General features: G+C 56.0%; 1 protein-coding gene across 2 annotated transcripts; it reads right to left on the bottom strand.

The window, feature by feature from the left end:
- Nucleotides 1–3656: 3656 nt before the first annotated feature.
- On the bottom strand, nt 3657–25782 carry LRRC38 (leucine rich repeat containing 38). 2 transcript variants are annotated; one of them, XR_008529664.1, is made up of 3 exons: nt 24512–25782; nt 6106–8329; nt 3657–5849 (listed from the first exon to the last, which is right to left on the bottom strand). XR_008529664.1 is itself a non-coding variant. In XM_054579720.1 (2 exons), the coding sequence occupies exons 1-2, from the start codon at nt 25167–25169 to the stop codon at nt 8076–8078; spliced, it is 912 nt and encodes a 303-aa protein (XP_054435695.1). In that variant the 5' UTR covers nt 25170–25782; the 3' UTR covers nt 6012–8075. The 2 variants fall into 2 exon arrangements, 1 of the variants encoding a protein (XP_054435695.1); XM_054579720.1 differs by lacking the exon at nt 3657–5849 and having other exon boundaries at nt 6012–8329.
- Nucleotides 25783–27432: the final 1650 nt, after the last annotated feature.

Here is a 27432-nt window from a genome sequence, read left to right as displayed (position 1 = left end):
TGATCTATTCACCCACCCACCCATCCATCTATCCATCTACCCACCCACCCACCCATCCATCCAATCATCCATCCACCCATCCATTCATCTGCCCACTCACTCACTCACTCATCATTCCACCCATCCCCCGTCCATTTGCTCGCCCATCCATCCACCCACCCACCCACTCACCTCATTCATCCACTTCACAATATTTATCAGGCTCCCGCCAAGCCCACGGCAGGTCTAGGCTCTGGGTATGCAGGATAAACAAGCCAAGCACGGACCTCGCTCTCGTGGTTTGCAATCTACAGCGAGGAAACAGTACACAAGCAAGCCAACAGAACGCAGGAAGCCCACACCCGCCATAAAGGAATGCAACCGGGTGACGACGCGTTAGAGGGAGACAGAGGAGGGTCTCTTCGGACCTCTCTGAGAAGGTGACGTTTGAGCCGAGACCTGAATGACAAGAAGGAGCAAAGATCGGGGTGCGGGGGAGAGCATTCCAGGAGGAGGGCACAACCAGTCAAGGGCCCTGTATGGGGAACTGAAGGGGTGCCAAGGGGCAGAAGGGCGTGAGCAGTGGGGACAGGGACGGCAGCGTCGCAGAGCCTAAGGGCCAGCCAGGTGAGCAGCACGCGCAGCTCCGTTACCCTCCAAGCACTCAGAAAGGGAATGCTCCGGGATTCTGCTTGGACGTTTTATTACTCTGCTATTTTAGTCCTCCAGTGCTACTACTCCCAAATACTCTGTTAGAGCCATTTCAGCGGCTGTGGGTAACGGAAGCCGGCTGCCGTGGGCCTCGCCCAGGACCCTGCTTCGCCTCCTTGGACTGCCTTCCTTGAGGGAGGGAGGCCACGTGGCGTGGCCCTCTTTCCGACGGGAAGGGTGCGTTCCTCTGTTCAAGTGACAGTTGACAGTTGTGTCACATGAGTGTGTGAGAACTAGGGGCTCCTGTCTGCCAGGCTTGCTCAAGGGCTGGTGTATAAGGGTCATGGCCCATGGGCCCTAGAGGGTGTCTCTGGGGACAGGAGATTCCATGGGGATACAGGGGATGGAGGAGACGTCCGTGGTGCCACCTCAGAGCCCCATGGCGGGGCATCTCACCCCTCCCTCGGTAGCTCGGAGGACTGCGTGGAGCCCGTGGCTCCCCCAACCAGCTGTTGAAAACCTTTGAAGTCCATTTCCCTTCCGGTCGCCCCTGAGCCTGACCTGGTGTGGATGCTGCGGTTGCCACGGCTGCAGGAAGTGGCAGCCCGGCCCCAGAGGGAGGCAGGGTGCTGTTTGCTCACAGCGATAAACCCGAGTGGCTGGAAATCTGACAGAAGGGAGGCCTTGGTGTTCAGGGGCCTGGGGAAATCGGCATGCTCTCAGGAGCTGTGGTGCTGAGCCTGGCCTAGGGAATGGTCCGACCCCACGGAGCGGGCGTCGCTCATTTCCATCAGAACACAGTGTCGCTGTGGGGTGAGTGAGGGATGGAAGGAAGGTCACCCTGTGAGGTCCCCTCCAGGAATGGCAGTTTGGAATTAAAAACCTGGGCAGAGCAGGGATGGTTGGGGTCGGGGGGAGCCCAAGAGCCTCAGCAGGGAGGATGGAGGCCACGCTGTCCAGGACAAGGGTGAACCCTCAGCAGGCACAATGGCCACCGGGTAGATGCCAGTTCAGACTGGGTTTTAAGCCCAAGAGAGACTCCATCCCCAGGAATACACGTAACTCTGACCAATACTGCTTTGAACAGCCCGGGCCCACTTACTTGCGGGTTTTTTTCAATAAATACACAGTCGATCTCCTTATCCCCATGTTTTGCATCTGTGGATTCAACCAACCACAAAACTGGACCAAAACACAATACTCAGTTATAAACAGCTTTTCGACTGCACGGGAGTCGGCATCCCTAAGCCCCGTATGTTCAGGGATCAACTGTCTTTAATGTCTGTGGGTTGGGGGTGGGGGGTGTACCTCTGTGGATTTGCAGTCAGGCCGGTGGGATCCACCAGGACAGGATCAGTTGAGAATTTATTCCTGTGGCTCCGCTGCATTCCTGGCGAGTGGACCCCGGGGCGTGCAGGTTATGCATGTTAAGAGCGGCCTTGACGTTTGTGCAGACCTGTGAGCACCAAGGTGCAGCTGGGCCCGTGAGGCCGGCAGCAGCGGGTCTGGGGGCTGCTGACCAAACGGTGGAGGTGAGGGCGGAGCTCCTGCGTTACGGGCCAGAGGTCATCAGGCTGCTGGCTGCGGTTTGCTGAGACTGGGATTCCAGTTCGGATTCTAGCGTTCTCTTGAGACCTCACTCTTCTGTGCACCCAGGAACGAATGCACCCACCGCTGGGCTTCTGAAGGAGCGACCTGACCTCGTGTTCGAGGTGGTCCGTTCTCTCATTTCATTGCCAAGAAGTGAGCGCTACTCTGCTCACAAGGGAGAGCCTGCAGCTCCGAGAGGGCCCGGGGCACGGCCAAGGGCCCTCGGTGAGGAGGACCTAGTGGACGCTTGATTGCAGGGGTGACCGTTGCACCCCGGGCTCCTTTTGAGACTGCTTTACAGGAGGCTGCTTCACTCTGATTATCCACAAGCAGAGGCTTGCATGGCGATGGAGGTTCTACACTGAGTGGTAAACCCTGAAGGAGTGATTCTTGGAAAACCAGCTCCCGGCTCGGGTTCCAATGGAACTCCAGTGAAAATGAGTTCATGACTAACGGCCCCGAATATGGTGTGAGGTTTTACCATGAAAGCGTGTTGTATTTTTTTCCAAGCCCCAAATATAATAACCTCACACCCTGAAAAGGCATGTTTTCAAAAAATGGATTGCATTTGTAAATAGCAGAGAACAGTGTTCACTTAAAAATAATACAAACAAAAAAAAACCCCCTTTTATGTGGAAAACAATTTAAAGTTTGGATGTGTGTTTATTGGCCTGGAGTCTTAAAAAACAAAGCTACTTTGTTGGCTGCAGGCAAATGAAACCCACAAGGGTCTGCTTTGGGGAAGTTTTACTGTACCGGGTACAACTAGACCACTTTACAAATAATAAATTACTTTCACTCTGGAGGGCACTAGAAGCCACTAAAAATGAGTTCGTGGCCAAGGTCCAGGGCTGGCGGCTGGCTCGGTTGCTGGTGGAGGGATGTTAAGGAGACTTAGAGCCTTGATATGCTCCCGGGTCTGGTTAAATTTAATAGAGTCGGAAATGCCGCCGGCCCCAGTTCCTGGCTGCATCGAGAACTCACGCCTGTAATGTGGGCCGCCTGTAACGTGGGCCATGTGAGCCTGTACGGACACTGGGTAGATGAGGAGGAGGAAGAAGAGGGGGAGGGGGAGGAACACAGGGAAGCAGGAATGCTCAATGCAAAACCCTTCCCTACCACTGGGGGAAGCGATCGGAGTGAGTGCAGTTTTCAGCCTCTTTGTATAGAGAGGCCCATTTTGACCAGCTCCACAGAGCAGAAGTGGCATGTCGCCCCTGGGCCACAGCCCGGGTGAGTGGCTGCCCTTTGGTCCCTGCTGCGGTACCCAGGCCCTTCTGGAAAGCCAGGACAGAGTATAAATACCCTCCACGCACCCATATCTAAACATTCACAAGCCATAAAGGAAGATAAACTGTTAGAGTAAGTGTTCTGCTCAGCTACCTTGACAAAAATACCTTGTTAATGCATTCGAAGACCAGGTTTGAATGATGATCCTTGAATTCCCGGAAATCTGGCGTGTGGGGAGAGCTGAGCCATCTAAGACCCACCCCCCTTACTTCCCCAGCCCTGGCGCCATCCTGCACCTCAAGAGACCCTGGGCTCCCCTGTGTGGACATCCAGGCTGCGCGCCCAAACGCTGTCCGCATCCCCCAGCGCTGTCTACTGCCTGGCCACCCAGTCCCCTCTGGAGGCGGGACGCTGGGAAGACGGGCCCAGTCTCAAGTCTGGGGACAGTTGTGCAGGAAATTCTGAAATCCCAAGTGCCCAGAGAACGTGCGAGACAAGGGCACGGATTCGGGGTGGGTGCCTCACACATTGTTCACCCAGGGGAAGAGAAGAGCCGGACGAGGGCCAGAGCAGGGACCCCTTGCCCAGGTCCGAGCTACACTGGGGCTACCCACTGTCACCACGAGAAGATGAATTTATTTGTGATGCTGCCGCAACCTTTTGTCATCAGATCTTAAGATGGGACAATGAGACAAGACAATGAGACAAGATATTTTGGTGGTTTTGACTCTCGTGATGGGGTCTGAGATGCTGGGTTTGAGGCTCAAGATAAACTTGTTCTGGGGGTGTCTTGCCAGTGCAGGCTGCTCCTCCTGGGGCCCAGCACACAGCCCCAGGACAGGTGCCACTCCACACTGTCCCTGCTGGCCGGAGAAGGGAATGCAGCTGGGTGCAGGGGCTGGGTTGCAGAGGCTGGGCCGCGGTCGGGGCACCAGCGGCCAGGCCGCCCCACTCCACACTGTAGTCCATCCTCCTTCCCTGAGCCTGGGGTCCTCGTCTGTAGGGTCGTGACGATGGCAGCTCTTGCCGGGAGTTGTGAAGATGCCTAAACGGCGTTCATGTCTGTAGTGCTTCTAGTATGGGGCCTGGAACTCATTTGTTGGCTCTTTCAACCCCTGTTACCTTGTTGTGCGACTACTATGTGCCAAGCACTGTCCTAAACACCAGGGACACAAACGGCCCAAGTTCCTGCCCTTGGAAGGCTCATGTTCTAGTTCAGAGAGACAGACAATAAACAAAGAAGTGGGATCATTTTACATTGTGGTCCGAACTGTTTGGAAAATACCATCAGCTGGTGCGATGAGAGTGATTCTGAGGAGGTGACATTCGAGACGCAAATGACACTTGTGGAGACGCGAGGGGCGCGTCGGCGGCACTGGAGGCCCTCCACTGGCGTAGGGCATTGGTGTCGTCATTGTTCATAATAACTTGAGCCCCGACTGCAAGCCAGAGAGCCCTGCACCATCGCTTATTGTCTGCACTGTCACGTCTCTAAAGGTGTTTCCCAGCTGAGCTGTGGCTCCTCGTCAGCAATCCCGCAGGCGTCCTGCATGTCCCCAGTGTCTCCGGTGTTTCACAGGAACTTTATATCCAGGTAGTGACTGTTTCCACCAGCAACATCACAAAGCTCTTCTTCCTCAGAATCGTATTCCTTCCAAAGTGGGGGTGCAGCCGGCAGAAATGATGGTTGGTTGGGGCTCAGAAAGCCCCAGGTTGCCCCTCTCCTCATTACTCATTCATTCAGGGAGTGGCCGCTGGCCGCTGGCCCCCACGCTGTGCAGGGCCTGTGCTCATGGACCACAAGGGGCCCCTTGGTGCAGGTAGGAATAAAGTCATCACATTAAGAGGGAATTTGTTCACCAGAAACACTTCTGGTGATTCCTACTGCTTGGGGCATGTCTCGCTAGGCTCCTGAGAGAAACTGTGACTTTGGTGGGGGCCCAGCTGGGTCCTGAGAGGCTGCTCCTGGGGGTACGGGGCTGAGGCTGTGGCAACAGGCAGCAATCCGATCCTGCACAGGTCTCCACTGCACCTGTGGCCAGGCAGGGAGCTGCTGACGCTAGATGGTTCTGTGTGTCAGCCTCGCAGCCTCGGAGCGCTTGGCCCTCTCTGCCGCCTTTTATCTTCCCTCCGGGGACCCCGCATCCGTGGAGGTGCCCTCTCTCCTGATCCGAGGCCCTTCTTCAGGAACCATCACTCACAACAAGGTGTACATAAAGGCTGAAACCTTTCGACTGAAATTCAAGGATCACGTGGCGGTTCGTGAGGACCAATTGCAGTTTGCCTACCTGGTCTCCTCAATAGAAACATCGCCTGCGCTCAAGGTGGAGCCCACAGAGGTGGTGACTCGGCCGCTGAGGCTGCCGTGGAGTCTGCGAAGAGGCTGCCTGCCTCTCCATCTGTACAGTGGGAGATGAAAGCCCCTCTGAGCCAGGGGTCTCCTCCACCAGAGCCAACCATGCTGGGGGCTTGAAAGTGTTACCAAGAGTATCCTCCAGGGTCAGGGGTCGGGGAAGGAGAGTAGAGAAAGAGTGGGAGAAGGGAGGGAGGGAGGGAGGGAGGGAGGGAGGCAAGGAGGGGAGAGGAGAAGGCAGGGTTCAGCTCCAGGCCACCCATTCAAAGCCCTTCCCCAGTGTGATGGGTCATTTTACACACCAACTTGACCGGGTCGCAGGGTGGCCAGGTATGTGCTGTTTCTGGTGTGTCTGTGAGGATCTCTCTGAGGAGGTCAGCATTAGAATCCGTGGACTGAGTAAGGCAGACTGCCCTCTGCTCTCCGCCCGACTGCTCCGCCTAGATCTTCTCCTGCCCGCCAACTGGACTGAGCCTGGAGGTCAGGCCCCTGGACTCTGGAGCCAGACCACCAGCTTTTCTTGGCTCTCCAGTGGCCACCTTCAGATCATGGGCTTCTCAGCTTCCAAAATCATGTAAGCAAACTCCTTACAATCTCTCTGGGTGGGTGGGTGGATGGATGGATGGATAGATAGATAGATAGATAGATAGATAGATAGATAGATAGATAAAGTAGGTAGATAGGTAGATACATAGATTATACATGTCTCCTGTTGGTTTTGTTTTTCTAGTCAACTCTGGCTACTATACCCAACTACCCACTTTATTTATTTACTCATTTATTTTTCAAGAGGAAGCTGGGAGAGGGGTAGAGAGAGAGGTTTTTTTGTTCCACTTATTTATCCATTCATTGGTTGATTCTTGTCTGTGCCCTGACCGGGGATCAAACTTGCAACTTTAGTGTATCAGGATGACTCTCTCGCCAACTGAGCTCCTCGGCCAGGGCCCAAGTACCCACCCTTGAGTGGCTTCTCCCAGTTACTCCATCACAAGACCTCACTTATCTCCCTCATGGCGCTCATCACGACTTGTAATACGAGGTCCACACAAGCAGGGGCCTGTCTTTCCCCCTCGATGCCTGACGCCTAGCCGACCCTCAGTGGTTCTTTGTGGCAGCACAGATGGAAAGGAGCGGTGGAAGAAGACACGTAAGGATGGTGTTATGAGGACCAATGGAGAAGCAGCGCACAGAAGTGCCCCTGGAGCTTCCGTGAGGCCCCCAGCTAAGTGCCAGAGCCCAGTAAGGCCCAGTGCTGCTAAGCCGTGCTGTCCTGCATTCACCTGCTGGGCCCAGGACATTGTTTCTCCTTGTCTGTGAACCACATGCCACGTTCCTGAAAAACACTGCCTGTCACAGCCTATGCTCCACAAAACTGTCACACAGCCCCTGGGGCCCCGGATGGAGGTCTTTCAGAGGCCAAGTCCTAGTTCGTTTGTTTTGTTATATTTTACCATTTTGTTGGTCTGATGCAACCTGTTTTCCGGAAGCCTAGTTGCCAGGAAGGCTTTAGCGCAAGTTCCAAAGATGGCAAGTCTGGAACGGCGCCCGCGCAGAAAGTGGCCAGGTGTTGTTTGGCTGAGGAGGGGGCAGGGTGTGGGGACAAGGAAGGGAAACACCTTCAGAAGGAAGCATAACTCAGAGCAGAGGCCAGGATGACCAAACAAAATGACTGTCCTTCCTCCTTGGGGTGCTACCTCTAAAGATAAGGATCAGGGTTCAAGTTCGGTTGACAAAAGTTTTCCAGACCCGCTCACCAAAATGTAACGACAAACTCACTTTGGCCAGTTCTTAGCTTTCTCTTCAGCACCATTTTAACCAAATGTAGGAGAGGGACCTGAACCCCAATCTCCAATGTCTGAGCTGCCGCCTCAGGAGGAAGGAGGTGCAGCGTGGTCTTCCAGGCCAGGTCGGAAAACATATGTCCCCAAACCACCTTTGCAGGCAAGAGCTGCAAGTCTCACATCCCCTAGGTTGGTCATCAGCCAGCAGCTATGAAGCCTGACTTGGCCACGTCCCCCACACACACCTCAGGTGGAGAAGCAGCCTCTTCTCCAGGAATCCCTCCTGTGCTCCTCACTCCACGGGTCCTAAACTCTGAGATCAGAGGTCCCACCGGCGCACCCGTCCGGGGGACAAGGCGCGGAGCAGGCGCGGCTCTGTGCTCTGGGCACTGGCGGTGCGTGGGTTTCCTTTCTGCTCTCAGCTTCTCCCTCTCTTCTCAGAGGGGAGCCACCAGCATGGGTTCTGGAAAGCGAGGAACGGGAGGGGTGGCTCAGTCGTCCTCGTCCTCGTCCTCCTCCTCGGCATCTTTGTTGGGGGTGCACCTCTGGAAACACTGCACCACTGTGGCCAAGAAGAAGCTGGAGATGATGGCAGCGATGGACACAGCCACGCCGGAGAAGATGATGATGAACAGGTCTGTGAGCGAGAGGCTGAACTTGCACTCGCTGAAGCTGGCCTCCGACAGCTCGCGGAGGGACACCCTCCTGTTCTCCAGGGGCAGGGAGCACTGGATCTCATCGAGGCCTGGAAGGAGGCGGGCAGAACGAGAGACAGGTTTAGGCTGCAGCCCGGGCTCGCCTACAAGGGGGCATGGCGAGTGCCTGAAAAGTGCAAAGCAGGGGCAGACCCCCAGACACCAAACGGGGGAGAAGGTGACTGGAATGGAATTTAAGCTTTTTTAAAAGCCTCAGAATAACCACAGTGGGAGACAGCAGAGTGTGTTGGGTTTCCTCGGCCTCCTGTAAGGCGTGGTACTCGGGATGCTGAGGGAAGGGCGGTATGACCTGTTTAGGGTGTAGGACCTCTCTAAGCCAGGCCCGGGAATACCCAACCTCCCGGAGGGTGGGTGGAGGGCGGGCTAGACGCTGCGGGGGCTTTGTCAGTGTTTGTTACCAAGCATAGTCTACACGTCCTGACTGATACACGATATGAACTCTATACAAAGTTGAGTTGCTGCCATGATTTTACAGACTTCAGATATTTTTAAAAATGCATGATTGTAAAATGCATAAAGAACATACAGCTTCTGTTATCTGGAGGAAGAGAGAAAAGCAAAATAGTAGTAACTGACACTCATATTGCACTTGCTAACTGCACACACCGCTCTAAGTGCTACATACATGTTAACTCTTATATCACACAACAACCTTCCGAGGTAGGGACTGTTATGTCAGCGGTGGACGAGAAAGCGGAAGCTCGGAGAGCGCACATAGCTTGTCTTTAGCAACACAGCTTCTCAGATAGGTAAGAACACCATTTTGACATTAAGCACAACTGCCTGCAATCTCTGCTTACCTTTGGCTTCCTTTCAGCTCCCAGGAAACCCTTCAATTGCTCTCTTTTTCATTGCCTCCTGCTTTCAAAAGGCTAACCTTGAACTCTTCTCCAGCATCATCCAAAAGTCAAGATGATTTCTTTGCATGATGCTAATTAGCTAGTTTCTGTCCTGCAAAGAGCGGCCCTGCTAATTGCATAGCAAACCTGCAACCGCCCTTTGGGTCTTTATTTGCATATATTTCCTTCTCCAGATCAGAAACAGAAGGAGGAGGAGGAGTGGCTGAGCTTTGTCCTTTCTTCTGCCCTGGCCCATCTTTTTCACGTGTCAGTAGCCGACCCATGACGTTCTCCTGCAGAGCAACCAGGTTCTTGAATGGTCCCCCCTCTCCCAGAATCAATGCCTACTTTCCATACCCAAGGGGTTGGCTGGACGAGAGCACCGCAAATTTCTCCAGCTTTCCCTTGATTATGGTTTACGACTGTTTCTTTTTCTTGAAGAGGCCAAGTTTGCATTTACTTCTTCTGAGTGTTCTAAATGCATTTGAACAGAACAGGAGAGCTTTGAGACAGCATCCTATTGGGATTTCCTTTTGAACACTTTTTTCTTCAATGGAAAAGTGAAAAAATCAATTGACCTGCCTTGTCTTAACATCCACCCCACCTTCAGCCAAAGATGCTATGAAAATAAACAATATGGACACCAATAAGTGGTATGAAGCACAGGCAACTTCTAAAGCCAAGGTAATATTTGCTGTCTTCAAAGCCATAAGAGGTCATTATCACTTAGAGACACGTTGTAAAAGTCCTTCTTCGATGAGGAAAACAAGCACAATAAAGCAACCCCAGCTACAGAGCCAGCCCTGGCTCCTCAGGTCAATTCTGATTTTGACAATGTTCTTTGTGCCTTGAGATTAGGTTTGGCATTTTTACAAAGTGACACCTTTAGGAAATGTCACCTCACATTTCTCTGTGGCTAGAAAAGACAGACTTGTTTGAAAACGCTGCGCACCCACTCCTCCGGGGTGGAAGGCTCTGGAACTTGCCTGAATGGCGCTAGCATTATAAGATACACTGACTGGATGGGTTTTCATAGCTCACAAAGGGCTGGGAATAAGAGTTGGACAAAGAGCCGGACAAAGAGTCGGCTGGGGCCTGCAGAGGGGGCAGGGCATCGCGGCCAGGGCGTTCTAAAGACATCCAAGGCCGACTGCGGAGCTCTGGAGCCGGGTCATCTGACCTGGGGTCTCTCCTCTCTGCTGCAGAATCTTACGTCAGACCAGGGTTTCTCAGCCTCGGCACGAATGGCAGCTGGGGACGGATAACCCTTTGCTGCGGGGCTGTCCTGTGCGCCGAACCCGGTTTATCACGGCCCCTGTCCTCACCCACTAGAGGCCGGCAGCAGGTCCCCTCCCGTCATCACAGTCAAGTGTCTGCAGCCTGTGCCCCGCATGCGCAGGAGGTGGCTGGAGCAGGGCACAGCACCCCCAGGGCTCCAGAATGGAATGCTCAGCTAAGGGGTCACCTTCGAAGGCGGGGCTACTCTCAGCTGCTACCCAGACATTTAGGTATTAAACAGCTTTCCTGGCTTCATGCATTCAACAAAATGGGTGAGGCTTCATGCTAGATACAAAAAGAAAGAAAGAAGGAACGGAGGGAGGGAGGGAGGGAGGAAAAGAAAGAGGAAGACTTAAGCCTAATAAGAGGGACATCAGGACACAGGCACAAATAATGATGTTGTAAGAGGTCCACGGACAGCCCAGAGGGGTTGAGAAGTGAGAGCAGAGGCCCCGGGGGAGGCCAAGCGGCCGAGGGAGGAGGGCCGGGGCTGTGGCGGGGAGGCGGTCCCCCTCTGCGGCCTGCCTGCCTGCCTGCCTGCCTGCCTGCCTGCCTGGGAATGTCCTCGCTCCTTCTCTGACCTCCACCTCTCCAGCGGCGGAGTGGACGTGAGCAAACAAAAGCCGATACTTATGCAGCATTTCACGTGTGCCAGCTGTTAGGGCTTTACACACGTCAGCCTATTTCAGCGATTTTCACCTGGTGGGCCGCAAGAATTTTTAAAACAGCCAGCACCTGACTATGTAGTCAGGGGCACCGACCTCTTTTCCCTCTTTAACTGCCAAGTTAAAAGGTGACAACAGCCAACACAACAATAGCCGCCCGGTGTGAAGGAATGACAATTATGCCTATTTCTTTTTTTCTTTTGTCTGATCGTCAAAAAGTATTTTTTTTGACGTGTCACAGAATTGTAGTAATTAATTTGTGTGCCATGCGATGAAAAAGGTTGAAAACTGCTGGCCTGTTTAATCCTCATGCCCATCCAATGAGGAGCCTAGTGTCATTATCCCCCGTTTATAGGTGATTGAACTGAGCTGTGAAATGACTTGTCCCAGAAATGGCAGAGCCGAGACCAACCTCGGCCACGGCCACAGCCACCGCACCGTCCCCCGCCGTGTCTGGGGAGGGCACGGCAGGGAGACCCAAGGCTGCACCACCCCCGCCTGGTGCCTAAGGACAGTTTGGTCCCTGCAGAGCGTGTTTTGGAAGATGCCCGCGAACGCCCCAGCACCTGGAGAGCCGGAGCTGCCGGCCGAGCCTCCGGCCACGCTATCAGGAGCCGGGCTCCTGGGCGCTCTGCAGCGCAGACGGGGAAGGATGGTCTGGCAAGCGGAGCTGGCGAGCCACTGCCAGGGACTGAGAGTTGGATTAAGAGGTGGGAAGGGCAGCCAGGAGCCACGCTCAGGCTGCGGAGTGTTTTTGTTTGTCATTGCAAGGGTGGCGGTCTTTTATTTTAAGAATCTAAAACAAACATTTAATCAGGGGATGAGGCAACGTGGTCGCACGGGAGTCATTGTCCGGCTGTGATGAGACAGGACACATGCCATGGGCCTGTTCCTGTCACCTGACTGGCCCCTCGCAAGCACTTGAGTCTGCAGCCCCCTGGGGCAGCGAGCCCATCACCCGTCCCCAAGGGAGGCAGCTGGGGGGTAAAAGGCAGGGACGGAAGCGGAGGAAAAGAGCACCTATACCTGACTGAGATCTCTCGGGAGCCTAGCTGGAGTCTAGAGCTGTGGCCCTCAGGCTTTTGGATTTTACATAGTGGTTAAAAAAATAAAGAATAAGCCCTGGCTGGTGTGGCTCCGTCGGTGGGGCACCGTCCCACAAAGTGAGGGGTTGCCAGCTCACTTCCCAGTCGGGGCACATGCCTGGGTTGTGGGGCACGTGCGGGCGGCAGCCGCATCAACTTCTCTGTCTCTCATCGATGTTTCTCTCCTTCTCTTTCCACCTCCCCCTTCCCTTCTCTCTAAAAATAAATAAATAAAATTTAAAAAAAAATTAGAGACGGAGGAGACTGACACAGGGCTGCCCAGGTAGGACGTTAAATGCACACCATCACTTTAGACAAGAGAACACGGGTGCACCATTAAAGCTAAGGAGGGCGGGGTCATATTAAACAGGGATCGATAGATTTGATTTTAAGAAAAACTCACCGCAATGCCCTCATGTTCTCATTTTGCGAAAAACCAAAGGGCCGCGGGTCCAGGGCTGTGTCTGGGCGGCACCGTCCTATTCCGCAGTCTCCATCCCACCCGGACAAAGGGCCGGGGCCCTGCTTCCTGACTCCTCGGGACCACGGCTCCGGGGCCAAGTCCCCCCGCCTGGCCCGCCCACAGGTGTACGTCAGCAAAGCCTTATTGGAGTCCACCACGCCCCTCGGTTTACATATTATCTGGGGCTGCTTTTGTGCCACAAGCAGGTTTGAGTAATTGCAAGAGGTTATATGACTCACAAGGCCTAACCGTGCCCAACGATGACCCTGGCTTGCGGGTAAGGAGACGGAACAGTTACGTTGCGTGCTTACCGCTGTCCCGCTAAGAAATGGGGGGCCGGGGTTTGGAGTCAGGCGGTGTGACCCCACAGCCTGTGCTCTTTGCCGTTCCCCACCCCTCCCGCCTTAAAGATGCTTGCTCGGTGAGGGCGGGGGCAGGGGCGGTGCATCCTGATACCCTTTGGGCCCCGTTACGCCACCGCTGCACAGTAAACCCGTGAGCCCGGTTTGGAGCCCACACTCCCTCCAAGGGTGGCCCACGCCCAGAGCTCCCAGTGGAAAGAATATAAAAGGTCGTTCTAAAGGGTTTGGGTGTTGTATTAGTCTCCCGGGGCTGTCGTGACAAATGACCACAAACTGGGTGGCTTACAGCCCATTTATTCTCTCCCAGTTCTGAGAACCTGAAGTCTGAAGTTAAAGCCTCAGCAAGGCCACCCCCTCTGAGGGTTCTGGGGGTGATGCTTCTGTGTCTCCGCTATAATCTCTGCCTCTGTCTTCCAAACTTCCCTCTGTCTCTCTGTCAATGCTCCCGCTTAAGGACACCTGTCATTGGATTTAGGGCTCACCCGAAATCCAGGGCAATCTCATCTCGCGAGCCTTAGCGATATCTGCCAAGACTCTTCTTCCAAATCAAGTCACACTCACCGGTTCCTGGGGTTAAAACACATACAAGTCTTTCTGGCGGATGCAATACAACCCATGATAGGTGTCTCGTGTGTGACGGTCACTTGTTCACCTTTGGCTTGTCCCCCTCCATCTCTTCTTATTTGGAGGCTTCTTCCAGATTTCAGTTTGGCTCATCACTTCTTGTCCCTTGGGTATATCTTGGTGCAACTTTCTTAAAACGCACAGTCCTTCCCCAGTCTCAGTACATGACTCACTTGGGCCAGAGGCCCCCTGTCCCGGGTCTACTGAATCTTGAGTGGATGGACCAAAAAGCTGGCCATGGCCCCCTCAGTCCCCCAGCCCCGCCCTGGAGAAGTTGTCGATTGCCTTCTGCTTTCTGGACCCCAGAGCTGCCCCAGAGCTTTTCTGAGCCTGCATCCCAAGCCTTCTCTTCAATCTGTGAGTTTCCTGACCTCCCTGTAAGCCCCTTCCTTGCTCACAGTAGCCAGAGGTGGCTGCTGTTGTTTCTACTCAACAGGCCCATCCCATAGAGAGCGGGCAAACGGAGTTCAAGGAGGAGCTGGACACCTGTCTTGTCAGCCTCTGTGCGCGGCCACAAATCACCCCGCTCTGCCAGCTGCCCTCCAAAGCCACGTGCTGGGTGGCTCCTGGGTCCTCAGAGAGTGGGAGGGATTTACTGTGGCTCGCCCCCCCGTCCTTGGGAGGACACTCAGGGAATAGGCATGCTGGGGGGAAGCCAAGGTCCCGCCTGTCCTGTTGCAGGTTTTCCTTCAGCTCCCCTCGCCCTTCACCAAAGCCAAGTGGACTCCAGCTCCTTTGGGCCCAGCCAGACAGGCCCACTGCTCTTTGCCTTCAGAGCCACCTCCTCCTTCTCCACCAGGGCACACGTGGGAGAGAGAGGCTACCTTCCTGGTGCAGGGTGGCGTGGCGGCCTGCCTGCTGCCGCCCCTCTGGGCTCTGTCTCCTCCACTGATGACGTCTCCCCAGCAGCTGACACCTGAGCCGGAGAGAGGGAAGAGCTGCCGTTCTCCCGAAATAGATGGTGACACAGCGGAAGGCAGATTGGGATTAATCTCTCGTCCCTTGATAAAGCACAGGCCTGCGGCCAAGGGTCTCTTCGGGCCGTTCCCCTGATCTGGCCTTGGGCGAGCTGCCTAACTCAGCTCGCGACAGGCTCTCCTAAGCCCTTTTTGTCATTAAAAATATTTTTTTGTTTTCCTAATTCCACTTAATATGTATACAAAGCCTGTGTCCACATTAAATGGACAGAAATAAAAAGGAGGCTAAAAGGATGCATAACTACGTGTCTAACACCTATACCGTGGGAGATTTTTCTAGGTGGACCTAAATCCTCCAAGGAGGAATACTCTCAGCCACTCTGTGGCTACCCATACCAGGAGCCTCTCTCCATTCAACCAGTGTAATTATCAGACTTCCGTTGCAATGGCCACAGGGTATTTTACTGTGCAGATGAGCCGTGGCTTCCCCAGTCCCAGGGCGTTGGCAGTGTTTCCTTACAAGGAAAGCTCCTAGGAGCACTGAGTACACGTTCTTAATGATTTCCCGAGACATCCCACGAGGTGAAGACTGCGTGAGGGAGTCCCTGACCTCAAGCCAACAATGGCTTCTGTCACTGTCCACCTTTGCCACTCTGATAAGCTGTAAAATGGCATATTGTTGGTTGGTTGGTTGGTTGATTCATTTATTTATTTAATCCTCACCCGAGGACATGCTTACTGATTTTAGAGGGGTTGGGCAGGAGAGAAGGAGAGAGACACATCTATGTGAGAGAAAAACATTGATTGGTTGCCTCTCTCAGGCACCCCAACCAGGGACCAAACCCACAACCTAGGCATGCGCCCTGACTGGGAATCAAACCTGTGACCTTTCAGTTTACAGGACGATACTCCAGCCAAGCGAGCCACACTGTCCAGGGCCATATTGTTGATATTGTTGCATTTCTCTGATGGCCAGCAGAGCTGAATGTTGTACGGTGTGCTCATTGGCCATTAGGGTTATTCTTCTGTGAACTGTCTGCCCACGACCTTCCCAAGGTGTGAGAAGGTCCTTGGCATGCTGGACACAGAGTGGCGGATCTTCACCCAATTCACTGCTGGAGCTACAACTCCAGGAAGGGGGGCTCTCCCTCCCACACCCTGGAGGAAGGACCCACACAATGTTTCTCCAGGGACCACCAGGCCTTGGTCCTGCTGCCCTCGGCCAGAGCTCACCGCTGCCATCACGCCCTCCTCCACCCCATGGAGTGAGCTGACTACAAGCACCTAGAGAAGTGGGTACCACGGCCCCTGCTGCAAAGGAAAACTGCCCAAGGGGGCATCCAAGGCGTGCAGGGCTTCATCCGCTTCTGGGGCGGGGGAGCCGGGGAGCACCAGCTCTAATTCCCGACAGTGCCGACCTTGTTCCGCATCATCACTTTCGCTAAATATGGATGCCCGCGCCAGGGCACACTCCCCGTTGCCCTCCCTGCCTCAGCCGGCGGGCACTTCTCCTGATTAGGCAATCAGCTGATTTCTACTAGAGGCGCCTGCACCAGCCGCACCGGGCCAAGGCCGAGGGCTCCTGCTGGTCCTGGCTCCACAGAGCATGTCTGTAGAAGGGCAGCACAGAAGGGTGAGTCCCACCCCAGGGCTGTGACTTGCGTCTGCTGTCCTACACTCCAGCCCAGCTCCCACCCCCGAAGCTCAGGACGCCGACATCCTGACCATCACTGCCATTGCTGTTCCGTCGCCTCCCGTGTCTACCCTCTCTCTCCAGCACGATGCCCGCCGCCTCCGCACCCATCACCTCCTCCGCCACCGTCTTCATCATGATGCCGACCTCCACCATTTCAAGACCACCTATGCCACCCCCTCAATCATCAATAACAGACATCTGCTATGCGTTGGGCCCTGGGCCAAGTGCCGGGGAGACCAACTCGTGTCTAATGAGCACTGATGATCTGGTTAGAGAGAATCTTCTGGTGCAGCCAGTGTGAAGAGACCCGAGACTGGCCCCGCGAGTCTGGTACCTCCCAGAAAGCATAGCAATCAGCGCTCCACGCTGCCCCTGGGTGCTCAGCGACAGCGCTGTGGCTCCCTCCCCGGACCTGCCCTTCCAAGCACCCAGGGTCCCAAGTTAATCTCTGATCGTGGGCTCACTGGTCAGCTGGAAGAGGCAACGTGAATGTCCTGAGAGTGGGAAGGGGCGTGTGCGTTAGTGGGTCCCTTCCGATGACACTGTTGGTCACGATGACATGCTCTACAGGGAAGCACAATTTATCGAAACTACTGTTTATCAGGAACTGTGTGGTAAGTACTGCACCATTATTGTCTCACTTAATCCTCTTTCTCAACAGCCCTTTAGAGCGGTGGTTCTCAACCAGGGTGAGCATTTGGTGATGTCTGGAGATATTGTGGGTTGTTGCTCCTGGGTGGGGTGCTGCTAAATATTCTACGGGGCCCAGAGCAGTCTCCAAGGCAGAGAATTAGCCAGTCCCCAATATCAATAGGCCCTGCTTGAAGGTAATTATTTTTCTACTTTCATTAAATTATGTTTTAATTGCAGTAAAATAAAACATCGTAAGTAACATAGCATGGCGTTTACCATTTTAGTTCTTTTTAAGTATACAGTTCGGTGGCATGAAGGACAGTCACACAGCCCTGGCTGGTGTGGCTCGGTGGATCGGGCGCCAGCCTGCAAACCAAACAGTCGCTGGTTCAATTCCCAGTCCTGGCACAGGCCTGGGTTGCAGGTCCCCAATTGGGGGTACGCAAGAGGCAACCACAGACCCATGTTTCTCTCCCTCTTTCTCCCCTCCCTTCCCCTCTGTCTAAAAATAAATAAAATCTTCAAAAAAATTCACATAATAAAGATTATATATTTAAAAAAACAAAACAAAACAAAACACTTTGTTGTGCAACCATCACCACCGTCCGCCTCCAGGACAATTTTCACCTTATGAGATTGAAACTCTGTCCTCATGGAACCCTAGCTCCCCGTCTCTCCCCTCCCCCGGGCGCCGGCAGCCACCATTCTATTTCCTGTCGCATGAACTGCACTGCTTTAAGGCGCCTCAGACAAGTGGGACCGCGCACCCCTTGTCCTTTCGTGAATAGCTTATTTGCTCAGCACAATTACCTCAAGGTCCATCCAGGTTGTAGTCTGTGTCAGCATTTCCCTCCTTCTAAGGCTAAATCATACTTCCCTGTATGGGTGGACCTCGTTTTGCTCAGCCATTCATCCACCAACGGACACTTGGGTTGTTTCTGCCCCTGGCTATTGAAGACGGGGTCCAAACGTGGGGTAGTTTTTCGACACAGAGACTTGCCCCAAGTCACACAGCTCATCTGCGAGGGCCTTGATTTAGAGGCAGGCCTGGCACCAAAGCCCATCCTCTGTCCACGATGCCACAGTGCCCTCACTATCTACGGGGCTCACTCAGCTACCGGTCATCTTGGAACTTTGCCTCACTGCTCCACAGTGGACAATCTCGTCGAAGCCAAAGAACTAGACCTGGTGTCCCCCTCTGCCTCTGCCCCTGCCCCTGCTCAGCGGTGCCACCTTCTCGCTCTCCTCTGGATCCCGTTCATCCTTCCTGCTCACGGAGGAGGCTGCCTCTCTCTGGGGTCCCTGGCGGTCCCTCCGCTCCCCAAGGCTGGGTGTCCCCCAACTGTACCGCTTGTGACAATCACTCTGGGACATTTCCCTGTGAGGGCTGGCACTTCCTCCTCACCCCATAAGGTTTTCTCTCTGGCCCCCAAACAACTCTGAAATAAAAGTCACCAACAAAAGCAATTCTGACTTTCCTGGGAAGTCAGAAACAGGTTTGGTTTTCTTTTTTTTGTTGTTGTTGTTGTTATATTTATGGTTCTCCCAGCAGCAGGGGCCGAGGGCAGACGTGTGATCAAGGGCAGAGGTGTGAACCTTCACCTCGGGGTTTTCAGTGGGTCCTGGCACTGCGGCAACTGTCGTCACCAGGGCCAGAGCTGTGGCTTGTTGGGAAGTGACCTCAGGCTGAGACATCGCAGGTAGGTGACATTGGGAACAACCTGTGCAGGCAAAGAGGACCCCCTCAACCCCCGGACATCTGTCCCTCTACTTTCACAGGTAGGGAAACAGGCCTGACAGGAATAATGTCTTCCTGCCCCAAGATGTCCCCATCCTAATCCCCAGAAGAGGGGAATGTGCTACCTTATATGGCAAAAGGGGCTTTGCAGATGTTATTACGCTGTGGCTCTTCAGATGGGGAGAGCATCCTGAATGATCGGGGTGGGCCCAAAGAAAGCGCAAGCGTCTTTAGAAGCGGGGGGGGGGGGGGGGGGGGGGGGCAGGCCGGTCAGAGTCAGAGAGCAGCTGTGCCCATGGAAACGGAGGCCCGAGGGACGCAGGCCTAGAGGCCAAGGGCAGGTGCGTGTTGTACTAAAATAAAGTGGGAGGGGGCGGACGTAATACCTGCCCGTTGTGCCAAGCGGCACACAGAAGCAAACATGAAAATAAGAAATTATATGCCATTCTAGGCCAATATATAGAGACAGCGAAAAGGTCAGTGTTTACCAGGGAGGGGTTCCGGGGTGGGGGCTTGGGGGGGTAAGGGGAAGGAAGAGACAGAGCGAAGGACAGTGTCACGGCAGTGAAACTACCCTGTAAGATACTGTGATGGCAACACGTGACAGAGCCCACTGGTCAGAACCCACAGGATGTACCTCACGAAGAGGGAGTATAATGTAAACTAGGGACTTTACTTAATAGTAGCGTACCAGTACTGGTTCATCCTTTGTAACCAAAGGACCACGCTCATGCAAGGTGCCAATAATAATAGGGGTCCTCGGGCTGGGGGGTGTGGAGGGGAGATACTGGAACTCTGAGCGCTCTGCTCAACTTTCCATAAACCTAACAGTTCTCCAAAAAATAAAGTCTACTAACTGTGAATAAAATAAAATCACCATCAGCACTTAGACGCATATCCTTCCAGTCATTTTTCTACGGGACTCACTTCTGTCTCCCGACCACTTAGACTCTGGCCTCTGCCTCCCACACGCTGTGGAGACCATCAAGGTACTGCCAGCCCGAAGGTGACACAGCCTTCCAAGGTTCTGGGACAGCGGGAACCGGACGGCCACGTGGCCGAGAGGGCTTAACCCTTTGGGTGTCTTGGTCACCTGGGAAACGGTCAGCGTCAGCTAACAGTGGTACTGGCCCCCCCGTGCGATCCCCAACTGTGGGCCCGGGCTGTCCTGGATGAGCCAGACGGTAGGTCCACTGTCCCGTTAGCCAGGAATACGGTCACCCTTTGAGTGAATTGACAGAGTGACATGGTGAATGTGACATTTTCAGAAAGAGCTGGTGTTTGGGACAGAACAGCAGGACTCGGGGGCAGGCTCTCCGCGGAGCAAACACGGCAGAGCAGGGTTGCCTCGGGTCGTGTGTGCAGTTGGCTCCACCTGAACGCCAGACCGCGGCGCCTGTAAACGCCGACACCTGGCCCTGGACACAAGTCATTGTGAGAAAGGTGACACCCAGGGACACAACTGCAATTAAGACACAAATTAAAAATGCAGTGGCCAGTGGCACACAGGACATGTACGGACCTGTCAAGGCGGGAGTGAGACCTCAGCCAGCCTCTGCCAGGAACGAGAATCTTAGGCGCATAAACACAACACGTCCACTAATCGGTGATCGCACAAGCGATGCCAGTCACAGCAAGAGGGGGACGTCGTCGCCATATTCTGCCGGTCAAAAGTTTCACAGGAAAACTACACAAAACCGGGACAGGTATGGGGACAGAGGGACTCTCTGTTCACCAGTGGCGCTGCCTGTCTGGGGTGCAATGGGGCAAAAATATATCCAGAGGTTTAGAATAAACATAAACTGTGTTCCCACCTCAAAAAATCCACCCCTGGGGAATTAGCAGAGGTTTCCATACGCTTTACATGCCTGAGGATGTTCGGTTTAGCACTGTTTATAGACCAAAATAAAAGGCAACGCCCCATGTTTCCGACAACAGGAGACAGGTTCCATCGATAGACAGATAAAATGACCTGTAACGGGGTCATGAGAAGTTAAGTTTTCAAAGAACTGCAAAGACAGGAAACTGTCACAACTCAATAAGAGACACCAAATCAGTAGTAAGATGTATAATAGAGAATCGATTTGTTTAAAAACATACACACGCGTAAGAATTAAACCAAATTAAATATGAAAAAAACTTCAACAGTGGTGGGATCCTGGGGTAGTTTTCATTTCTTCATGATACTTTTCTACAGTTGTCAAGTCTACATGGAACCTGTTATTTTAAACCCGGTAAAATAAAACTGCTTTCGTTTTTAAAGAAAAAGAAATAGGGTCACCTTGGAGTCACCTGGGAGAGAGGACCCACGGGACCTCCAGACAGGCATCAGCTTTTGTCCCTTTGTCTGAACTACTGTTTATTTTCTCAGCATGACAGTAAGTCCCCATTCCTCAGGCCAAACCAGACTCTCAGAGCATCTGACATCAGCAAAAGAAAGCCTTGTGGCCAGGAGACAGGGGCAGGGACCCCCAGAGAGCTGAGAGCTGGGCATGGCAGGCAGGTGGGGTTGGCGAGCACCCTGCCCCACTGCAGAGGACCCCACTGCAGGGTCTGCCCTGCAGGGACCAAGCCCAGGATGGGTGCCGCAGGCACTACGGTGAACCTCGTCCAGGTGGCTGTCCCCACGCAGGAGGCCAGGGGTTGGCAGACCCAAAGCATGACATGTGGACCTGTTTAATTTTGCCCTTCCTCCTCGCCTCTCTGTCTTCCCTCCCTAGAGCAGCCCGTGCCAAGGTCACTGGGCATGAGAATTAGGTCCCCTCACTTCCCTAGTACAGTGGCACACGTGGCTGCGGCTAGAAAGGGAAGCAAAAGAGGTATCTCAGCGATTCAGCAGCACCCCTGCCCACCCCCGGGACCTGCATGTGGCCTTCCTGAGACACATTCTCAGGGTGTGGCGTGGGATGTGTCCCCTGAGAACGCTTGCACACCCCTCTGGAGCACAGAGACAGCCCCTTGCTTGGAGCTATGATTTCTTAAGCTCCTGATCTTTCCTCCTGTGGCCTCAGGGGAGGGGAGGAGAGTCAGTGAGGACAGGGTCCCCTTTGCTCCTTTCTTTGAATTCCCTGCGCGCTGAGAAAGCCCAGATGCCTGCCGAGAGAGCCCTGAAGCTTGGCCTCAGGGAGCCTGATTTCCCTGGGCAAGAAGTGGGTGGCAGGCGTGGCCAGGACTCCTGTGAGTGGCAGGCGTGACGGGCGTGGCCGGGAGCCCCGAGGTGCTAGTGCAGCCTCCGGCTTCACTCTCCGGGCAAGTCCCTCCCATCACCCCTGGGGCCTCTGGTTAGAGCAGGAGAGCAACAGCAGCACTAAAGCCTGTTAGCCCTCGCTGAGTCGCGTGTCCGGCCCTGTCCTGCTGCTCTCGTAGCCTTTCAATCCTCCCAACAAGCCCAGGAGGCGGGTATTAGCATCACTCCCATTTTACAGATGAGCAAACTGGGGCACCAAAGGTCACACAACTAGTAAGAAGTAGAGGCAGGATCTGAAACCAGGAGCTCATCGCCACAGTCCAGGCCACGTGGCCCTGCACAGACCCAGGAGGAGGGAAGCGGCGACTGGAGCTACTGAGCACCTGCCCCGTGCTGAGCGTGACCGAGCCCTCGCCGGAGCTGGCCTCGTTCAACCCTCAAAGCGCACATGCGGGGGGATTCTGCAGCCGGAGGCAGGGAAACTGAGGCTCAGAGAGGTCAGGGGCTTGCCTAGGATCCGAACTCGGCTGTGTCACGTCAGGCCTGTGCCCCCACCTCACCCCCTGCCTCCGGTTCACAGTTCAAGAGACACTGTCCTGGCCACTCACATGGGCGGCAGGTCCGCCGCTCTGGACGTCCCACGTGAGTAGCCTGCGGGGAGAGCGCGCCTGCTCCTGGCTCCTCCCTGACGAGGTGCTGCTGGGAGGTGCGCTGCCCTCTCCCACTGCCTCCGCGCTCTCCCTGCACCAGGGCCTGACCTCCAACCTGGCTCTGAGCCTGTCGGTCCCTGCTCCAGCCACACATCCCCGCCGGCTGTCCCTCCTCTTCCCCACATTACAGACAATAGGAGACGTGGCATTTTACATTCATACTGCTCTTTCCCCTCACCCGCTTGATCTGGCTTTGATCCTGAAAATCACCAGGTCAGACGACTATACAGCATTCCATGCCCCAGTTTCACAAGGAGGAAGACAAGGCTCAGAAAAAGCGAGGTGACCCACCCAGTGTCACCCAGTTTTTAAGCCAGGACTCAAGCCTGTGGCGTCAGACTCCAAATCAAGGGCTCTGGAGAGACCTCGGTGGTTAGCCAAAGTACTTCCGAGATGAGAAAACTAAGGCCGGCAGGAGAGGTGGCTTGTTCAAGGTCATGGCCATTGACGGCAGAACTGAGGCTGAACCCCACAGACGCTGACCCCATAACACCTGGCCCACATGTGGAGGACAACGAGAGCCAGTTATATCAACTCAGCGAACAACAAGGGACAGTGATGCCAACGCCGCCAAGGAGCAGGGGCCAGAGCCATCAGAACCAAGGCACACCCCACTCCACAGCGAAGTCTTCCCCGGGACGCGCCAGTCTCCGGGGCAGCTTCCGGTGGGGGAGGTCTGGGGGGGGCCAGGCCAGTGAATGTAGGCAAAGTTCAAAGTTGGGGGACTCTGCCCCTGGCAGGTCACCTCTTTGGAGGACTTGTTTACGTGAGAGAGCCAGCCACCCAGGGTTAAAGGGCCAGCTGAGGGGCCTGCGCCGGCTGAGGAGGGATGGGCCCTGCCTCGGGGGTCTGCTTGGTCGGGTGTGGAATGAGTAAGTGAGCACAGGAATTCAGGGCACAGAGGAGCAGCATCTTCAATTCTCAGGATACGGAGAAAAGGATGTACAAAGCCAACTCCGCATCTACCGTATGTCGCCTTTTATAATGTGGGCCACACAGCTCTGGTTCCTGCTCTGCCAAAGCCTTGGGGACAAGACGGAGGTGGAGCCAGGCCCTGGAGGCCATGCCCACATGCTCCCCAGTGGAAGGCTGGGATCCCCGGAGGGCAAGGACACTCCGCCTGCTCCCCGTCGGGGCTCATCCCTGTGGATGCTGAGGTCCCTTCTTCTCAGCTCTGCCTTTGCTTCCTTCCCACTGGCCTTCATGGGGCCTCTCAACGGCCCCCGTGTCCCCGTCTGCAGGTGGGTTTGCATGTCAGCGTGGCCACTGGAAGTACCCAGGAAAGCTATGAAATGTGGAAAGGATGTGCCAGCCCACATTTCTGTTCAGCAATGTCACGTGTGGGCTGAAAAGCCACTGACCTGCAAATCTCCACTGCATCCATCCATCCCTGGCTCTTAGGGAGCTGCCCTTCTCCCTCACCAGAAATATCCTCACCCCTTTGAGACAGAAGCGCCGCTGGGAGCTGGGAAACGGGCGCCTGCTCGGGCTCTGGAGGCCGTTGGAGGGTTCTTAGAACTGGCTGGCTCTCTCTGCACATTCAGAGGGGTCGTAAGAATGACGCTGAGCGGTTCCCTACGCAGGAGGGTGAATTCCACCTAAACGGGGTTGTTTGATAACCCCCACCCACCAGTTCTAGGACGCAGAGGCCCATGAGACGATTTCCGTCATGGGTGAGGGAGACATGGCCCATCCCCTAACTTTGGGAAGTGAGTAGCTGGAGAAGCTGGGGGACGGAAGTACAGCATCAGGGCCCAGAAACTCTGGAGAATTCAGAGCTGTCCTTCCCCACCCGGCTTTCCCCAGGAGAGTCCCAGGAAAAGTTCAGGAGGGCTGGGGTCCTGCACCAGTTACACTCGGGGGCAGCCCTCATCCAGGGACAGCGCTAACGAGCACCCAGACCTCTTCCAGGATCCCCCCGCGGCCCCCGGGCTCCTGGGCTGTGGTGGCCTCTCGCTGCCCCCTCCCGCCCTCCTCCCGCGGCCCCGCCCCCAGGCCAGCCGCTCCAGCTCACCTTTGGGCAGCTTAGACGCGTTCTCCTGGATCCAGGTGAAGAGGTGGGCAAAGTCGCAGTCGCAGAGCCAAGGGTTCCCGTCCAGGCGCAGGGTGCGCAGCGCGGGTAGCGCGGCCAGGGCGGCCACGCTGAGGCCGCGCAGGTTGTTGTCGTTGAGCTCCAGCACTTGCAGCGACTCCAGGGTCTCGAAGGCGGCCTCGTGCACTCCCGCCAGGCGATTGTTGGCCAGGCTCAGCCTGACCAGCCTCCCGGCCGAGCGGAAGGCGCCGGCGTCCAGCTGGGTCAGGTTGTTGTAGCTGAGGTCCAGGAAGGCGAGCTTGGCCGAGCCGCTGAAAGTGCCCTCCTCCAAAGAGCGCAACGAGTTGTTCCTAAAGTCCAGGTAGACCAAGTCGCCGTAGAAGATGAAGAAGTCCTCGGGAATGCGCTGGATGCGGTTGCCGGCCACCAGCAGCTTGCGCACGTCCAGAGGGAAGGGGTCGGGCACGCTGGGCAGCCCGCGGTCTCGGCAGTCCACGGTGTGCGGGTCGGTGCAGGCGCAGCCCGCGGGGCACGCGTGCCCGGGCCCGAGCAGCAGCAGGAGGCTGCAGAGCCCGAGCGCGGCGGCGGCGGCGGCGGCGGCGGCGCCCGCTGGGGCGCGGGGCGCTGTACTGGAGCGCATGGCCGGGGGCTCGCGCCAGCCGCGGCGACGCGGGCGCGGCTCTCCGGACGAGCCCGGGAGCGGGGCGGCGCGCGGGGCCCGGCGGCCCGACGCTGGGTGACTGAGGGCGGTCGAGGCGGCGAGGGCGTGCGCCCGGGCGCGCGGGGGCGGCTAAGCGTAGCGCCGGCGGACTCGGGGAGCCCGGGGCGGAGGGGACGGAGCGGGAGAGCCGGAGAGGGAGGGGCGAGGGACTCGCGCAGGATTGCCCGGGACAGGAAATTAACTCGCTGTTAAATCCCAGGGGAGAGACGCGACCGCTAAGGGTGGCCAAGTGGCGTTCGGCAAACGGGACCCCAAACAGACAGCTTATTTCCGGGGCCCGATAATAAGACCTGTCCTGGGCACTGGGCCAGGAGCTCTCGACGACTAAATTCGGTTACCGAGGGACCCTGAACCGCGGCCGTTTCCAGGGCCCTGAGCCCGGTACCCCCACGCCCGCCAGGTGCCAAAGTACGCTCCGCGCGCGCCACCCCCGTTGCCAAAGGGAGCGCAGCCTGGGCCACTGTGGCTCTGCGCCCGGGGCAATCCCCGTGAGCTCTCGGGGGCCGCGCCCGGGGCTGCCCAGGGGGCTGGGCCGGGCGCCAGCGGGCTCCGGGTAACTCCGGGTGGCTGGTCTTCCCTTCTCTCGCCCCACCCCCAACCCGCATCCCGGTAAGGCAGGCGGGGTCAGCGAGGCCGCCAGCTACCAGGGCCCCCGCTGTGGCCCGAAGGGAGGTCGCGCCTGTCAGCACTTTCCGTGTTGGCCCGCAGCTCGTTAGGAACTGGCAGCCGCCGGAACGAATCTGCCGCTGATCCACGGAGGCCCAGCGGACAGGCGCTGTGGACCGGAGCCAGGAGGCCGGGGTTGCACGTGGGGTGGCCTCGGTCCCAGCGCCTCCACCTCTCTGGACCCCTGTGCCCCAGCTGTAAAATAGGAAAATGTAATATGCTTGTCACAGCTATGAGAGAGGACTACGGAGTCAAGAAACCAAAAAAAAATTATCTCTTCCCTCTTAACATTCACTCCCTCTCCCCGTCCCCTCACCCCCCCCGACACCACCCCCTCCGCGACCAGAAATATCCTCACCCCTTTTAGACAGAGGAGCCAGCTGGGAGCTCCCCACCAGACTCCCAGCTTTGGTCCCCAGGGGAGCAGGCCAGGGAGGTGCCAAGGCTGAAGGACAGCAAGGTGTGGTCACTTTAGCTTCGGACACAAGATTTCCCTCTTCACTGCCCCCTAAGCCAAACTCCTCCTTCCCACCCCCTATTTCAGAAACTTTTCTAAGGAGAGGTCCCTACAGAGCCACCAAGCTGCTGGCTATTTTGGTCCAAATATCCTGGAATTGATAGATGGACCAAAATAACCCAGGGAACAGCTGTTGGGCAGCGGGCCCCCGAAACCTTGCCTTGGCCCCCGGCTCTGATGCACACTGGTGGAGGCTCGGATTCTAAAGCCGCAAAGCTAAGCCCCGGATTTTTCCAATAGGCACATGGAGCCTTGGTGCCTTCTGATGGATCAGAAACCTGGGCCTCCGGGTCTAAGCCCGCGGCTCCACCGAGGCTGAGTGCGCAGGGGCCGGGGGAGGGGGCGGAGCCGACAGCTCTTTCCCTGCGGACTCGCCAGGCCTCCTGAGGCTTCTGCCTGTCTGCCCCCTCTTCCAGGGTCCCCAGTTTGCCGTTGTCTTCCCCAGCTGCAGAGGCCCAGCCCCCTCTCTGGTCTCATCCCCTTGAAAAGACAGGTGCTGGAGCAATAGCCCGCGTCTCCCCAGAGTGGCGACAGGGCCCAGGTGCATACATGATGCACAAAGGCAGAGTTGCACCAAGCGCAGGCAGGCGGCAGGATAAACAGATCCTGCCAGTTGCAGCTCCCCAGGAGCACCCTGAAATAATCTGCTACGCCCTCCACCTTCCACTCTCTGGCTTGGTTCTCGCTGTTCACGACAGTATCAGGGGAGCCTATTTATTACGGGGGTCGGGGGGAGTCCTCAGCATCCCTACCCCAGGCCACCTGTGTTTGGTTGGGCTGCCGTCTTACACACGTGTGCCGTGCGCCTGGGTGTCTGAGGGTGCGCAGCCCTGCCCGGCGAGCTGCTTGGCCGGAGCCCCTGCCTGGGAGTCAGGCCCCTGGCCCTGGTCCTGGCCCCACCGCTGGCCACAGTGCCTCTCTTGGGCCACTCGACCTCTCTGGGGAATACTCCCCAGCCTGGGGTCCATGGGCCCCTGGAAGATAAACTCCTTTCAGGAT

Source organism: Pteronotus mesoamericanus, unplaced genomic scaffold (genome assembly GCF_021234165.1).
Source record: "Pteronotus mesoamericanus isolate MK-2021 breed Mesoamerican mustached bat unplaced genomic scaffold, CSHL_Meso_final contig_557, whole genome shotgun sequence".
NCBI classification, from domain to species: domain Eukaryota; kingdom Metazoa; phylum Chordata; class Mammalia; order Chiroptera; family Mormoopidae; genus Pteronotus; species Pteronotus mesoamericanus.
The sequence above is the reverse complement of the archived record's forward strand: the minus strand, read 5'-3'. Positions and strand labels throughout refer to the sequence as shown.

What these genes read in the sequence shown, in the direction of transcription:
- LRRC38 (XM_054579720.1), bottom strand. Translation starts at nt 25,169, where the DNA reads ATGCGCTCCAGTACAGCGCCCCGCGCCCCAGCGGGCGCCGCCGCCGCC. An exon ending in CGCGTCTAAGCTGCCCAAAG is followed by an intron (nt 8,330 to 24,511) that starts GTGAGCTGGAGC and finishes GCCTCCTTCCAG; the next exon opens with GCCTCGATGAGATCCAGTGC.